General features: G+C 41.1%; 1 protein-coding gene across 1 annotated transcript in view; it reads right to left on the bottom strand.

Annotated features, from left to right (window-relative positions):
- Window positions 1–9,812: 9,812 nt before the first annotated feature.
- IKZF3 (IKAROS family zinc finger 3) overlaps window positions 9,813–17,506 on the bottom strand; it is a 31,688-nt gene continuing 23,994 nt past the window's right edge. The window contains exon 10 of the mRNA XM_018564484.1: window positions 9,813–10,495. Within this exon, the coding sequence (XP_018419986.1) occupies window positions 9,813–10,495 (683 nt within the window). The remainder of the gene's footprint in view (window positions 10,496–17,506) is intronic.

Genomic DNA, 17,506 nt, shown 5'->3' with positions numbered 1-17,506 from the left:
GGAAGCAGCAGAATTCTGGGTCACCACATTAACAGACACTGCACCTGTAAGGCATCATGGAGCTGGTTGGTACAAGCACTCCTTTGGGAGGAAAGGTTTGGTGAGTTCATTATGGGTGAGGGAAGACTACAGAAGAGGTACTATCCCCAGGTCTGCAACAGACTTACGTCAAGTATTTACTCAAGCATTTAGCTGACACAGTACACTGATCAGGCACAGTTAGAGCAGAAAATGATGGCGGTAGTGACACAATGGCTGGAGAGTCACAGGTGTTCAAAGCTCATTTCATAGCAAATGTCTTCAACTACTTATTTACACAAGGAGGACTTCAATAGAAGCAAGTAAAATGGACAACATTCAGCTTACAGGTCGTTATGTGATAATTATGCAGAGTGGTGCATCAAAGTAGTATTAAACTCTCAAACAGTAATGAATCCAGATCAAATATATATCGCCCAGCGAAGTATTTAACATTTTTGGCCAAGAACTTATAGTCATCATGTTTCAAAATAGCTGACTCCAACTCTCCCAACTCGGCTTCCCTGAACTTCCCGTCCAGTACAAGATCACAAGGGACAGAGCAGACTCCAGCAGCTGTCCATCTACTAGCTTGGAGTAAGGAGGTAGGAAGGAGAAGGGCAGAGAGGTTAGTAGGGAAGTGTCTTGCCCTGCTGTACCTGTATGTTTGTGGAGACACACACAGCTTACTAGCACACACAAGGGTGACTCCACAGAACCCTGCAGGACCCTAAAACAGGATATCAGGGCCAGTGCTCAGACCAGCACTGGAAAGATTGATTCTGCAGGAAGCTAAAACTTTTAAACATCAAGGAGCAGCCTCCATTGTAAGTGATTTCATCAATATGTAAAATGGCTTAAAAACCTTTTGTTTTTAAGATCACTTTAAAGCTTGTGAATTATTTTAAATATTTAATAATGTTTTTCACATGAGTTCTAAAATGGGTAAGATTCAGTGTCTATATTTATTAAGAAAAACAATCCAGCTTTATTGTACATACAGGTGTGGCAGTGGTACTTTCAGTAACCGTGTGTCCACCTTAAACAGCAATAACTGCAGCTAAATGTTTTTGGTAGTTCCTGATCAGTCCTCAGCTTGGAGGAATGTTAGACCATTTTCTCTTTGCAGAACAGATCCAACTCAGGAATGTTGGTGATATTTACCTCCCATCTTTGGTCCTTCCACAGCATTTCTATAGGATTTGGTTTGGAGCTTTTTATTTAAAGAGCCTTGAGATACTGTGTAATGAAATATGTAATAGTGTAAATTGATTCTACAATGGATGATTGTAGTAATAATGACAATGTACAGTTATAAGAAACAATTTCAGCCTTTTTTGTAAGCTGATTTTGCCATTGTTTAAAGTGATACTAAATCCTATTTATTTTTAGCAATACAGATCCACAATCACTATAAATAAATGGTACTTCTCACCCTTCTTGTTTGTCTGAGCCCATTATCACTGCCCCCACCTTCCTTTTTTATGGTGGCTTCTTTGGCTTGGCACCTTTTTGTGCACGTTCCTGTGGTAAGGCCACAGTTCTACGTGAGGATGCTGCTTGTACCAACATGCGCATGTACCCCAAGATGTCAGCAAACAGAGCTGCTGTCAATCACTTTCCTTGGAAGAAGGGCAGAGGCACCTCTTCAATGTGCTGTCCTCTTGGGGTTCCTATGCACATCGGCACAGGCAGCATCCTTACATTGGGCACTGATAAGCTGGCAAGGTGAGACGGTTATTACAAACATCAAGGAGGTCTGCCCTGCTACTCAGAAAATATACATAGTAATATTTTCCCAATGGCGGGCATGCATGCGGGCTGGTGCTATGCATGATGGAATATGTAGTCCCATTGAATGAATCCTGGTGACTGATAATGATATTATAAGTGCACACTCCCCAACAGAAAGTTCAGGGAAAAAGCAGACAGGAAGCCAGAGGATGCGGCTGTGCAATGACAAAAAAGTAACTGTTTATGAATTGTGTAGAAAAGAATTGTTTGCTGTACTGGGCTACAATAATCAATACTAATGTGTTGCTGTCACTGTTAGAGTATATTTAAACCCAAGCACTAGAATTTCACATAAACTGTAACATGTTATTGTAGCCGTGTTCAAACTATTTACCTGTGAGCAACCCTTAAAATAATTTTCACGAACCCCTACTAAAAATAATTATATCTATAGCTCATGGTGCATTATCATGACTGATGGTCACTATAGGGCCTAACAATCTCTGGAGGAACCCCGGTTGAGAAAGACTATAGTCATGTATTTTCAAAAGTTTATTTAAAAATATGACTCTTCCATTTAAAAGAATACCTTGTGATCCAGGTATGTCACCATTGTCACTATCAGGAAGCGGGTCCAGAGCAATGATGTTCAGCCACTGCTGAAGCAAGTGTAGACAGGATGTGGCTAAAAAAAAAAGGCTGAACAAGATCAGCAGCATTGGGATGCAAAACTGGATAAAAAAGTGAAAGCAATAAAAATAGGGTCATTGGTAAAGATACACATTGCTTTAGTAAAACTAAAAGTCATCCAGTTAGTGTTTAGATCTACTTTAAAGGCTCATTAAAACAAAAGTAATATTTTAGTCATAGATGAATTCTGATGAGTTAAGTCAAACTGAGAATATTTAATCAAAATCAGAAAGACATCTTTTAAAGGCCATCCCACTCAAAAATGGAGCAAAGTGGGTTTTTATTTTATATTATATTTTTCTGGTTTTTATAAACCAGCAGAGAGCTCTTCTTCTTAACTCTGTCCCTGTTTTCCTGGGAGTTTGGGGTGTTCCTGCTTTTGTGGGTTCCATCAACTTCTGTAGCACTCTTTATAATATAAAATATACACCCGGGAGTTTTGGGTGTTCCAGCATCTCCTGTTGCATTCTCCATAATATAAATGAAACAATCTAATAGGGAGAGAGGGCCACCCTTCATCATGGCCACAGGAGCTATGCAGATATGCAAACTGAGGCAAAGGGACCTCACCAATAGAGTCCCTGAGATATAAGAAACTCTCAAGTTGTTTAACTCTCTAAAATCTACCAAAAACTGAGATATATGTTTTGGGTGGATTCACCATTTAAGCAACCATTCCTCTACTGATTGGGATATTGTACTTTCATACCCATGTTTTCTTGTTACAGTTACTGTACAGTGATTGGCGTTTAAAGCTCAAAGGGCCCACAGAGAGGAAAATCTAGCCAAGACTTCTCTTTTCCTACAAGTTTCATCTACACATATCTACCCTACCCACCATCATTAATCTGCTATAGTCAGGTGATCCAGGAATGCCAAACAGTCTATCACAGAGTGAACATCCAGCAACCTCATGTATACCACTGACTTTTTTTATGTCCTTGACAGGTGCTCATTGTGACAGCAGAAGTCTCATATCCCGAAGCAGCCACCAGAATGTGACAATGGCACTTCCAGCCTCACCCTGCGTAGAAATTTTCAAGCTCACATCATCTGCTGTAGCAATTCTGACCTGTAAGAAATGTCTGTGACAGACAGGAATGTAATGAGTTTAAAATATGGTAGCTTTCTTTAACCGCTTGCCATCCGCCCCATGTAAATAAATGGACGGATGGCAATCTCCTATAAGCGCGTTCACCTAACTGTCTTTTTTTTTTCTGCTCGCATGCTCCCCCTAACATGCGCATGAGCAGATTCCAGCAGAAGATGTATACAGCTGGCTGTTCCATACAAGCGTTCGGCTGGCTCTGCAGCCATCCGATTGCTTGCATATTACATAGTATTTGAGGTTCTATAAAGACACAGGTCCATCAAGTTCAACCTTTGTGTGTCTGTGTGTGATTGTGCGTGCGTGTATATGAGTCCCTGTGTGGTCTAGTTTTTAAGAGTACCTGTAACCCCTTTATGTCATGGTCTCTGAGGAAGGTATCTGAATGATTCAATAATCTCTGCAGATACCACTGCTTGTGGCAGAGAGTTCCAAAATGTAACCACTCTGACTGAAAAGAAGCCCCTACGCCCTTTGTGGTTAAATCTTTTCTCCACCAATTTTAGGTGGAGGCTTCTAGTCTTTGTTATGGAGTTTACAGTAAAATGTTTATTGCTGATGTTGCCATCACCACTAAACATTTTGTACATCAAAATCATGTCACCTCTTAATCTTCTTACTTCCAGCGTGAACAAGTTTAAATATGGCAACCTTGTCTCATAGCTTTGATCCTCCAGCCCTTTAATTAGTTTATTTGCCCTTCTCTGGACTCTCTCTAGCTCAAGGGCATCCTTTCTGTAAATTGGTGACCAAAACTTAACCGCATACTCAGGATGAGGCCAAACCAGCGATCTATAAAGTGGCAAAATGATTGCTTTGTCTCTACAGAGCATTCCCTTTTTATTACAAGACTACTAGCTTCATTTTCCGCAGCCTGTTATTCAATCTGTAGTCTACTATGACCCCCAAATCTTTTTCCATTTCTGACTTCCCTGGTGGAGTTCCCATTAATGTGTATTCTGCTTGCCTGTTTTTAAACCCAAAATGCATTACTTTACATTTTTCCACATTAAACCTCATCTGTCATATAGTTGCCCACTCCCCTATTTTATTCAGGTCCTCCTGTAATGTTATACTGCCTTATCCCGTGTCTATTACCCTCCCAATTTTAGTACCATCTGCAAACACAGAAACATGGCTATTTACACCTTCCCCAACATCATATATTTATATAATAAACAGGTTAAATAGTATGGGGCCTAGCACAGAACCCTGGGGCACATCACTCTGGACCTTACATCAATTTGAAAAAGAGCCATTTATTAATACTCTCTGGACACGTTCCTGTAACAAGTTCTCTATCCATGTACACACCATTTAATCTATGCCCATAGATTTCCCCTTGTGCATTAAGCGATTATGTGGTATCATGTCATGTTAACAAAGGGTATGCGGCCCCCCTCCACTGCCGTGCCCCCCCCTCTGCTGCTGCTTCGGTATCACAGTTAGGCACCCCAGTCTAATAACACAAGGAGCCGCACAACGGCCACGACCCACCCCCACGAGTGCGCTAAGCAATCAGTCTTCATTTTCCAACTTTCTGCCGCTCTTTACAGCTATCCCGGGCACTGCTGTCCTCCCTACGGGCCCGAGACCAGCAAAGCGACTGGTCACACTGTAAGCGTAGGAGAGATCAGCATTCTCCTACTTTCTCTGATCTCCAAAGGCGGCGGTGATGTGTATTACATCACGTCTGCCTTTAGCTGTCATTTGTCTGGCTGCTATAGCCAGAGAAGAATTGGTGAATCAGATCTCTGCTTCCTCAGCTTCTTTGGGGGTCCCTAGGTGACATTAGGGGTCTTAGAGACCCCTGATGTCTCCCTAAAGAGGACCTGTCATTGTATATTTGCTATCACATAGGGGGCTTGTTATATAAACTGTCCAGTAATACATGACAGAATACTTCCTTGTCAAAGAATTGCAGAAATGTACACAAGTGAATACACAACTGCAATGTACAACACACATAATGTATATACACCTTACCACAAATCTAGCTACTGTGTAAAAAAGGTTAAACCTGGTCCTTTAAGGGATCCCCCCCACCTTTCTGTGGCGAAACACAGCATGCCCAAACCACAAAAAAATTGGTAAGATTACCAACTGTCCCATTAACAGCTCTACACCAGTCACAGAGCCCTCTTTGTTTTATTGAACGGCAGGCCGATTTTATAAATGGGATGGGCCACAGAGTCTGCGTAGCAAAGTGGTGCAAGGCAGAAAGCAGATAGCGATATAACTTTATTATATTCTTTTCCATGTTTCTTTTTTTTTTAAGTTTTGAGGGGCAGGTGCTTATTCACGTGCTGTATATTGCAGTTTTATATTCACTTTATAACATACTTTTTCAGGATTCTTTTAAAAAAGTTTTGAGGGAAGATGTATACAGTATATGTGTGATGTACACTCACCGGTCATTTTATTGGTACACCTTGCTAGTACCGGGTTGGACACCCTTTCGCCTTCAGAACTGCTTTAATTCTTTGTGGCATAGATTCCACAAGGTGTTGGAAACATTGCTCAGAGATTTTGCTCCATATTGACATGATAGCATCACGGGCCCAAAGTGTGCCAAGAAAATATCCCCCACACCATTACACCACCACCAGCAGCCTGAACCATTGATACAAGGCAGGATGGAAAATCCCAGTAGATCAGCAGTTTTTGAAATACTCACACCAGTCCGTCTGGCACCAACAACCATGCCACGTTCAAAGTCACTTAAATCCACCCTTTTCCCCATTCTGATGCTCGGTTTGAACTTCAGCAAGTCATCTTCACTACGTCTAGATGTCTAAATGCATTGGGTTGCTGCCATGTGATTGGTTGATTAGCAAATTGTGTTATCAAGCAATTGAACAGGTGTACCCAAGAAAGTGGCCGGTGAGTGTATATTACAGATATAAATTAACTTTATTATATACCTTTCTGCCATTCTTTTGACAAGGAGGTACTCAGTATCCAAAAAGACTTGTATCAAATTACAGGGAACTAAAGGGAGTCCGGCAAGCAAGACCCTTCCTTACGTGAGGCAAAGGGAGGCAGATGGTGCTCTACAGGGGCTACATAACATAAGCTTCTTATTATGCCCATGACACCTTTATCCTCTGTATACACAGGGAAATCCCCACTGTGTACAGGAGAAACATAGGATGCAATGTGGGAGTAGGTTAAACATTGAAGAGCTGCATCAGATGACAACACTAGAAAGATGATTTCTGCAAAAGGAGAGGTAAAAATGGCAACTCGGAAACATTTCTCTTGTTAAAAAAAACAATACATAGCTGGTGAGGGGGCTTTCTTTACACTGCACCTCTACAGTCATTTTAATTGTTATTAATATGGCCCATGCTGTACTATTTCAGAATGATTGCGACAGTTGTTCAAGATATAAATTAAAACATGACTGGCCTACATTAGAATCACACTACTGAATTAATATGTCAGCTGCCTCAGCGATCATTCCCATAAAGCCCTGATACTGGACACATATTAATGGTGCATTAATGCCATGACTGCTCATCTCTGACTTGTCTCTGGACTGAAGACGGTCAGCTATTTACTGCTGCAGTCATAGACCAGAACACATTTCAACGGTAAAATATTGGCACTGCCAAATTGTTTAAGCATTTTTCTAACATACAAAGAAACAGCCACACAAATTATGTATAATATTCAAAACTTCTGTATTATTTTCAAAATATGTAAAAATCATTTAGCAATTTTAGTATAATAGCTTCCTCTTAAAAATAATAGCCAAATATAGTTACAGAAAACAAATAAAATGAATAACTCAAAACACACAGAAAACATGTATTTATATATTTAAAGCAAAACTGTTCACAGCAAAAATGATTAAAGCTCTGTTGCTGCCTTGTCAGTAGGCATCTAAAACCATACCTAAATCCAAAATTAGGGTCCAAGAATTGGGTGTATTCTAGAGAGGGTGTTGCTAGGTAGCTGGAGGAGCAGAATGTGAATGCATTTACCTGAGAGCTGCAACTGAGTAGGTCCCTCAGCATTCTGAATTGCATGACATAAACCCAGCCTTAGTAGTTCTGTACTGATGGTACCAACATCTGCAGAGTGTTAATTTACTTTGCTGATGTCAGCACCCCAGGGCAGTGCTGTGGCGACTTTGTCATATAACCCCAAATTGGAGCATTACAAGACCTGTAAAGTAAGCCTGTACTAGTGCTAGGAAAAAAGTAGGAATACACTCATTGGGGTGACCATTATAAAGTGCCACTTTTACTTTGGCTGGTTTATCCAAAGTACACGTTTACTCACAGGTAGGTTTATACACATCGTATTCCCTAGCTAGCCTCCTTTCATAATTATAATGGACCTAAACTATGAATATATTTCTGCTTCAAGGTGGTCTGTACATCCCTTCTTTCAAATTTTCTCCTGTGCAACCCAGGGGTCCCAGAATGTGTGTTTCATGTATGCAAATTATGACCTTTAAACTATGGAACAATGGCATGGGACCTGCAGTCCTAGCTGATACTGGGCTTCTGGCCTGGGCCAGTTCACTCAGCCCCCTTTCCCTTTGCAATTCGCTATCCTGCTCTATGGTGTTTAAATGTACAGCTAATAGAGCACAGCAGAGGTGCAGGCAAACAATCCCCAATCCCAAGATCCCATGGCTGAATGTAGAGCTCCGTTGACCATGGATGCAACCTGATGCGTTCCTTATGCTTGCATGTGGTCTGCCAAACTGTCAAGAGCAAGGGATACATCTGAGAAAGTATAAAAAGTGGCACACTGAGGGAAGAGGGCATTGTTAAACACCATAGAGTATAAGTATAGGGGGCCCTGCCAAATTTTGCATCTGGCCCTCTAAAATATGTCAGTACAACCTATAGAGAGGTGCATTGACTGTGTGGGGGTAGTAAATGGAAGTGGTGCTATAGCGCTTAAATTTGCAAATAGGGTGTTCAGGTTTGGAGCTTAAAGGAAATGCCTGAATGTTTTTTAAAAGATGCAAGATATGTACAGTCACCTAGGAGTACCTTCTAATAACACAACATTTAAAGGGTTATTCACAAAAGGGTGAAGAGTTTGGAGCAGGCAGGAGAAGTGAACAATCTAGGACAACATAGCTGAACTGGAAAGTCAGCTGAATAGAACAGCTATTTTGGCCTAAATTGTTCACTTCTCCTGTCTTCTCCAAACTCTTCACCTTTTTGTGAATAACCTTGTTAGTTTCACATCAAGAAATATAAATAAAGTGTCCATGTCACAGTACAGAGAATTTCCAATGCTACACTGATGAGGCTAATAAGCTTGAAACTGTTGTATGCAAACTAAGAAAATGGTCTTCGATCTACAGCATACTTATGATACGAAGCACCATGTACCATTATTGATAGTGAAGAAATGTGAATACATCCTTCTACATCCTTAAATGAGGACTAAACCCCATGTTTGGTTTTTCACTTGTGATGAAGCAATGACATATAAATCCCTTTCATTCTGAAACAATGGCTTGCTTCACAGCATTTAGGGAAGGCTGTCAGATATTTTGGTCCATTTCATCATAACCTGAACGGTTGCATAGGTAAAGGCACAGCAAAATGTCTATGTCTGTATCATTTGGGAAGCTGGGGTTAAATAAACGTTTTAAAAAGGAATCTTAAGATTAAAGAAAAAAAACAAATACTGTATAGGACAGCACAAAAAAGTGGAATCTCAATCCAGTTAACACTACAATGAGCTTTCAAATCCTTCATTTCCATATTAGTTACAGGCATCAATACTGAATGAAAAGTCCCAGCACTGTGGCCGAATCAAAGTCCTTTTGCTTGTATTTTTTCTCATCCCACGTTATCGAAAGTTGACTCCAGGCCTATATATAAAACCTTTCAGTTGACTTGCATCTACCCACAAAAGTCAATAAGCTGTTCTTCAAGTTCATTACCTGAGATGTCTTTGCAGCAGACTGCTATGCAGTCTCATAGCACAGTAGGGTGGACAGATCACAGAACTATATACAGTACATTGCTTTACAAATCTTTGTTCAGCTAAAACAGTTCCTATATGCATGTTTCTACCAGGTATTTGGCTGCCTGCCTTGAGCTGCCCCTTAAATATTGTACCACCATCCATGTTCGAACATCTGTTAAGTTCACTGTTAAAATATTACAATTTGACTTATCTCCCCGCAGTTAAAAATCATCCCACATTTTGTAATATATATTTTTAGCACTGATATCAAGAAACCAGGATTCTGGTTAACATTTACTTGGACCGAAATATGCTAATTAATTCCAAGCCGGTGTTCACCACGTGCGATGTGAGATGAGAACTCGTAGCGATCCTGGCTACGATGCCCACATATGTTGCACTCGAAGGGATCTCGAAAACCATGGCACCCCATATGAATGGTGAACATGACATAATCCAGAAAAAGAACATGACAGTGGTCACATCGGTACACCCCTAATGGGCACCCATCCTTGCTTAAAAGCTGCAGAAGGTCACGCTGTGATAGACCAGGGTGTTTTAAGATGTCGAAGCCCCTGGAGTGCTCTTTAGGGGGATGAAGAACACTGTTTGTCCGCATTGGGCCCACATTTAAGTTAGATTGATAAGATGCCCTTTCTTCATGGCTACTATCTGTGTCAGTCGAATCATGAGCATTGGCACCTGGGGACAGGTTCCTCTCTGGAGCTGGCTTCTTTTCCTTCATTGGCTGGGACGGTAAATGTCCATTGGACATATCAATACGCGTGAGTGGTAGTGGGTAGAGACTGCTGATAACCGGCACCATTTCAGCAGTAGGGGTAGGTGGAGTGTGAACCAGAGGGCGTAAGACTCCTGAACTCAGGTAGGCTATAGGACTCCCTGTATTCTGTTCCAAAATTCGTGGAGGCATCATATCATGATCCTTATCATACAGGAAATTGTTGTATGGTACCTCAAAACACTGTCTCTTCTCTCCTGCGGAAGAAAACATCCAGAGAGTTAGTACAACCCAAAAATGTAAGTTAAAAAAGAAACATCAATGCTTTGGTGTCTACCAACATCCCCTTAGCAACACTCACACACACACACTCCCCAAAACATTTTAGGGGTTCAGTGTGGGCTGCTGTGCTGTGACGAAGCTCCATCCATATGTGTACTGCTTGTATAGCTCCCTTGCACTCCCTGTAGAGGTGACGGGAGCCAGAAAGTGATGTTACTCCGGTCACACGGGGGAGCTGTATGCAATGGATGAAGCTCCCTCGCGCCCATACCTCCAGCCCACCCCACCCCACCTCAAGCTGACACTCCCCATTGGGGGGCATATTTTGAATGGTTGCTTGGTACGAGAACTGGCATTGTTGCGCTATGGGGGAGACTGAGAAGACTCTCACGTAGTGCAGTGGAAGGCATGCAGCGACCTACTGAACATGGGGTTGCGACCCACTTTTGGGTCATGACCCTCCAATTGAGAACCAAGGCTCTAAACCATCCTGTGTCTAGGTACCTGTGCTGCATACATCAAATCAATCTACAAAGAGAATTAAGTGTAATCTAACATCAGAGGTACATGTGGGTTGCCATTGCTGATTTCATTGTGAAAATGTTAGCTGCCAGGCTGTCATGTTGATCCTCTGTCTGCAATGAATTCTGAGTTAATAGCCCAGAATAAGTATGCCGATCAGGAGTCCTAACTTCTCGCCTGAAAAGAAGTGGTCCAAGTACGGATAACTTCCTTCTCTTTTTACTTTGAAAACATGCAAGGTCAATATTCCAACTCGTTGGAAGACCCTGGTGGCAAAAACAAAAGTTTCTGACGTGTAACACATCTATTATGGAACTCTAAGTGCACCTCTAATCGGTCCAATCCTTGTCAATGTGTTTTATTAGGTGTTTATTTCAGGCTGTTTTATGACCAGCCTTAGTGTCACTATTTTTCCAGCTTTCCACAACAGCCAATGTCTGGGTGTATTTACTTTTATCCATGTTGCATGCTATGATAAATTACATCATATTGTGGTAAGAAATGGGGAGGAGAAAAGATGACACTTCAGACTACGAAGAGAACTTAAGACACAAAGGGTAAGTTATTTCCTGATTCAGAACCCTTCAGCAAAATGCAGTAGATGGAATGTAGAAAAGCCAGTTCGCTACTGGAATTATACTCACAATGAAAAACAACATATTGTGTTAAGTTTGAATTAAGTCCCCCTTACAGTGCAGAAGCAGAAAGCTGCAGCCCCACATTGCATATGGAGAGAAAGTGTATAAATGTTTTCCCTGTGAAGAAGTGAGGAACAGCAATTCATATATGACCCAGACTGTGTTGGGGCTATTGCAGAAAGTCACAACTCAACCAAAAAAATGGGTACTAAGATTATACATTACCATTCCTCATAGGAGGAACAGCAGTTAGTATATGACTCTGCTTCCAATCTCTAAACCATCCAGTCTTTGCTCTGCAAAAGCATCTTACCAACATGCCATAGTAATAAGAGGCGGGGGTTGACTGGGATGTTGTCAAGGATTTGTTTCCTCTCCTAGGGTGAAGTGGTATTCACAAAAAGCAATACGTACTGTACACTGCCATCTTCTTTCTTGCCCTTGCCAGATGTAAATCAGAAACTGGTGGAATTTACAACACACTGCAATTTTCACCATGCAGAACAGAAGATGTTTTGATAACCGCCAACATTCACCGTCCTAACGTAACAGTTTTTTCAGGGTGGTACAGTGTCTTTTGCAAAGCGGAGAGAATGAGGAATTGAAAGACATAAGGGAGTAGGTACCCCAACCAGCATCTTATAGTGCCTTTTACATGGGTGGCACCCTGTGCATCCCTCAGCTTTGTTTACTGAGTGTGACTTCATACCTCTTGCACACCATGTAATATTAGTCACTGACATCTTCTCACTACCTGAAACCTGAGAGCCCCTTGACATAACAGATAGGCTTTTATGAATCACTGTGTAAACAAGGCCGGGTCCTCAGGAGAAATTGCTCATGTTAAGAAAGTGATGACAGCAGCAGAACAGCCTTCAGCTTTATCAGGATTTGTCTTTTGTGAAAGTATCAATTTAACAATCTCCTGCACAATAGACAGAGCTGCTAGAATAACAACAATGCCCCCAGTGGCTTGTTAGAAACAATCCCACACTTGAAATAAAAGTAACACAGATACCAGTTTTTTTTTAGAAACTTAGAAAATGTTTAGCATTCACGGCTCTGATCTCAACTATGCAGCTAAACTATTAAAACTGCTATTTTAGGTTTGCCTGAAACCTTGCAGTTTAGGCCTAAAAGAGGAAATGTGATCAAATATGGTGTGCATTCTTTTGGCACCAAGAAAGGAGTTAAACAAAAACATAAAGGTTAAGCTTGCTTTTTTATGGTTAGGATTAGGCGTTAGGCCCCGTTTCACAGCGGCTGATCAGGAGGGGATCCGTGTCCATTCAGTTTTTTTCCCTCCATTTTGCGATAGAAGAAAAACATGAAGTTACCAGACCCCATATCGGCCTATGATTACCCCCAATCTGGCACGATCAGGTCCAGTGAAACGGATCTCTGATCCATTTGTTTTTTCGGACTTGCTGGAGCCAGGGGTAACCGCGTGTGAACATACGCCTGTTTAACTAACATTGGGCATTCAATCGGGTCCGTTTGAAAAACTAACCTCTGTAGCTGCTGCTACTGTGAAGTAATGCATTCTTAAAGGTCCATGGAAGATCACAGCACAAAAAAGAGAGAGCTGTCAATTAACACAGGCAGGACTGGGTGGGGGTCTTGGCCACAAAACTTGCTACAGGAGATACAGGCATGCATGGTATCCTGTTTTCCCTAGCAGCAGTCCTAGGGACACAAACTGACCACACCGGCATGGATCTGCTTCCGTGCTTGGTGTATTCAGTTTGAAAAAAGAACCAAGGACAGCTTGTAGGATCATCAGGTATTTAGCATCATCAAACAAATTAAAAAAGAAGAGACTACATTTACAAAGACCTACATGAGTAACCAATCACATATACTGAATTTTTAGATTTTGGGGTAACATACACTTTAAGGTATTAAGGCTCAGGGCATGTAGGCAGTTTTTCTCTTCCTGCCCCAAAAACCCTTTGCTAGCCTTTTGTTGTATTATTTCAATACATTGTGTTAACATTTGTATGTTTACTTTGTGCTTTCCAAGGACTGTAAAGGCCTGAAAACTATTTTTTCAGTAACATCAAATGTAATGTTAACAGTAAATCAATCCAAAATATGTTTTTCTTGCTGTATGCCTATGTAGTATTTTCTAGATGGTGTTGGATACATAATGGTTCCTTACTGGTTGCCGTGCACACACACGATCAATGAAAACTATGACACTACAATGCAAGAAATATTGACGAATTAGTCCTTTACTCCCCAGGCACTGGCTTTCATACTAGTTAGTCGATGATGGTAGTAATGATTTCTTCTTAGTGAAGAAAAATAACAAAAACATTTACATTTCCCAGAAGCAATGGTGTGAGTGCTATGAGATACACTGCAATGAGTGTCACTTTGGTTCCACTAAAAAATGTATGACACAATAACCTTTACACTCTGCTGACTTGTGATAAAAAGGCTGATTATCACCCCCGCTGTTTCAATGGCCTTTAACACTTTCACATACATTCAGAGCTAATCTTCTAACCTGATTTACTCTCTGACTTTAAAGTTGAAAAAAATATACTTTTTTTTAGTATTGGATTTTTGGAGTGGGAAAGAATTAAACCCCATCTAGTTTTTATTACTTTGTCCCCACTAGGGCCATTCACCCCTCTATTTGTCCTGGTAATAACTGTCACTGGTATTGGTGATTGACAATTGAGTTGACACAAGAGTGAGACATGGTTAAGCATCTTCCAATTGTTCCTATGACAACTCTCTACGATAGGAAATGATGTTCCACTTTGAAAGATTTCCTCACATTTCCTGTCGCCTCTCTATTACAGGAAGTTAAGTGAAATCTCCCCAGCAAGGCAGAGGCAGCAAAACAAATACCATGTTAGTGGTTTTAACCCTTGCTACTCATAAAAATGAGTATTCAAGCAATCTAACCACTGTTGGTCTCCAAAATATGGCTCGGTCAAAGACCCTGGGAAGCCCATAGCATGCAGAGCCTCTGATTAAGGGGCAGATCCCCCATAATGTGTAAGTAGAAGGCGTGCAGAATGGGAATGGGCTGTACTGGTCAATGTCCATTCCATGGTCACTAAGCAAGCCATATTATGGAGTTTCAACAGTGGGTAAGTGGCTTGCCTGCACCAGCACAAGTTTTCTTTAAGCCCCATCCTCAGTAAAATATACTAATCTTCCCCCTGTTTCCCCGCAGCTCTGTTTAGTGTTGGAAGCCAAAGAAAACCCCCCTGAATATTGAGAAGCATGTGACCAAACCATGTGACAGTACGGGGTAAATTAGAGCTGTCATATAAACGTAAATACGCGTTCGATGCGGCAGCGTGCGAAAATGACAATTGCGCTACACATGTTACATATCGTCGCGAACGTCGGAGTGAGAGCAATCATTCTAGGGCCATCAATCACTGATAACACTAAACTGATGAGCGATAAAAGCTTTTAAAGCGTTGCCTATGGCAATTTTGGGTATTGTAGTTTATTTAGGTTTTGCGCGCGCAATTTTAAGGCTTGACATGTTTGGTGTATGTTTACCCGACGTGACCCCGTCTCTGAAGGGGGTCTAAACACCTGGTCTTGAAGTGGTTAATATAGGGGAAACAGTTTTTTTGTAAAACATTTTGGTAATTTTTCCTTAAAATTTTTTCCCCGTAAAAATTTTAATTTAAATACCACCAAAAGAAAGCTAAATCTGTCCATAAAAAATGGTATAAAATTAATTTCAGTACAGCGTTGCATGACAGAATAAATGTCAGTCAAAGTACCACAGCGCTGAATACTAAAAAATGGGCTAGATGGGAAGGGGGTTTAACACCGCGGACTTCAAGTGCTTAACATACCGCCAACCGGTCTTTTCACTTCTTAGTCACACTGTCTCAACCTATCCCTATAGGAGGGTGCGACTGTTATTATCCTCAGATAAGACAGATTTTCTTTCAGTAAGTGCGACCTTTTCTTTTTTTTAAGCTGAATTTTACAGAAGCCTGTCAATGTGTGAAATTGTGTATTTTTGTGTTTGATGTGTTAATGGCATGCCTGCGTATTCTATGGACATTTATGATAGTACATAAGCTCTGACAAATTCATCTTCCCTTTCTAAACATATTGCTGCTAAAAGCCATCCTCCTCTCTCACCTCAGAAAGCTGGAAGGTACACCCGAATTAAAGAACAGTTCTGCATTTGCACAGCTGTCTGCTTCCTTGTCCTTCTCATAACCCAAAGATCTTTCTTCCCAAGGCTGATGTAACACACACAAAGCACACAGACAGCTCAATGTCTTCACTTCATCCCCTCAATGAAAATATCACATTCACACCTTCCCCCCCTTGCAATAGATTTTCCTGCTGTGTAAATGTGAAAGAGAAAGATTGATTTCAGAAACCTCACACCTCAGAACCCGTCAGATCAAAAAAGATTATGCAGCAGCCCGACAACTATAACCAGGTCGGTCGTATTATTACGGTAGCACCATTTAATTGCAGCCAGTTTTTTCATCTGTTTTTAGTCTCTGTGAAAAGTTTCATGTTCATGTGTTACATTTTTATATGTGTTTCACTTTCATTTGAGATAATGTTTCTACATTATATGGAGATGCTTGTTCTGAGTTTACATCTATATTTAGTGGCCCAGCAAGTAACCAATACGACTTTGAACATTTATAGTTTTTAGCTCAGTGATGCTTTTTTTCCCCACTAAACCTGTGGGCAGAACGCAAAAAAGATAACAGATTCCTTCATCCATGGTAAATAGCATGGATGGATGAATCTCCCTCTGGGCTATTGCATTCTGACAGTGGTGGGTGTGCCGCTCTCAGAATACCCGAACAGTGACAGCAGCCAGGTCTGTATCTGCCGCAAGGCAAACAAGGCATTTACTTTGGCTAGTACTTTCCAGGGGAGCAGCAAAAAACGCCACCCCCAAACCAGTGAGGCAGAGCCACACAAAGTATGGAGCTTCATATTATTCTGCATTGCTGTATAATGTATTGCTGGAATGTTCAGCCCTCTATAGCTGGTGGTATTCTGCAATGCTAATAGTGTGACTTGTCAGAAGCTGGATACAGCATGCGCGTTTTATCCAGCAACTGACGGGCTACGCAAAAAGTCTTAAACAGGAACGGGTGGGGCAAATTTAGATTGAGGGAGTGCCCGAGTTTAGTCTTGCCTAGGACAGCACAAAAAGTACACCACTGATGGCAGCTGATTCACTGTTCGCCCCCAAATTTTCCGACCAGCTCCTTCAATATTCTGATTGAAGGATGCCAGATGGAAGGCTGCCAGAAGGGGCCACCCCACTATGCAAATTTCTTGATGAGTCGGCCAAAATTTGCACAGTGAGTGGCCAGCTTAAAGTTATTTGGACCCACAGCCTTACATTTCTCCCACCTGCAAGTCAGATAGCAAAAAAACAGTTCCAATTTGGTAATGAAGCGAACATATATTGTTAATATTGTTGCAGACACATTTTAAGCCATGTGATTAATGGGATCAGATCTAGGCAAATGTAAAGCCAACAGTGGCCTAAGCATAAAGCAAGGTTACTGTCTTTTGTTTTATTACCATTAAACTAAAACGTTCCTAAGAAAAATATAAGGGCTGATATTACTAAACTCTGAAAATACTAGTTGCCTGGCTATTATGCTGATCCCTTTACTTTACTTACTAAAGATTATTTTATTCATTTGGGTCACTGACCATTAAAGTGTTACTAAGTAAAGTACTAAGTGGTACTACTAAGTGAAGATTGGCTGTTATAGTGCTGCTTCTACCAAGATGGACATCTCACAAGGCAAGTCAGTAATGGGGAAAGATCAGGAACTTCAGCAAAAA

The sequence above is a fragment of the Nanorana parkeri genome, unplaced genomic scaffold (assembly GCF_000935625.1).
Source record: "Nanorana parkeri isolate BGI_ZX_2015 unplaced genomic scaffold, ASM93562v1 scaffold756, whole genome shotgun sequence".
Taxonomy (NCBI): Eukaryota; Metazoa; Chordata; class Amphibia; order Anura; family Dicroglossidae; genus Nanorana; species Nanorana parkeri.
This window is presented reverse-complemented; position numbering and strand designations above follow the sequence as displayed.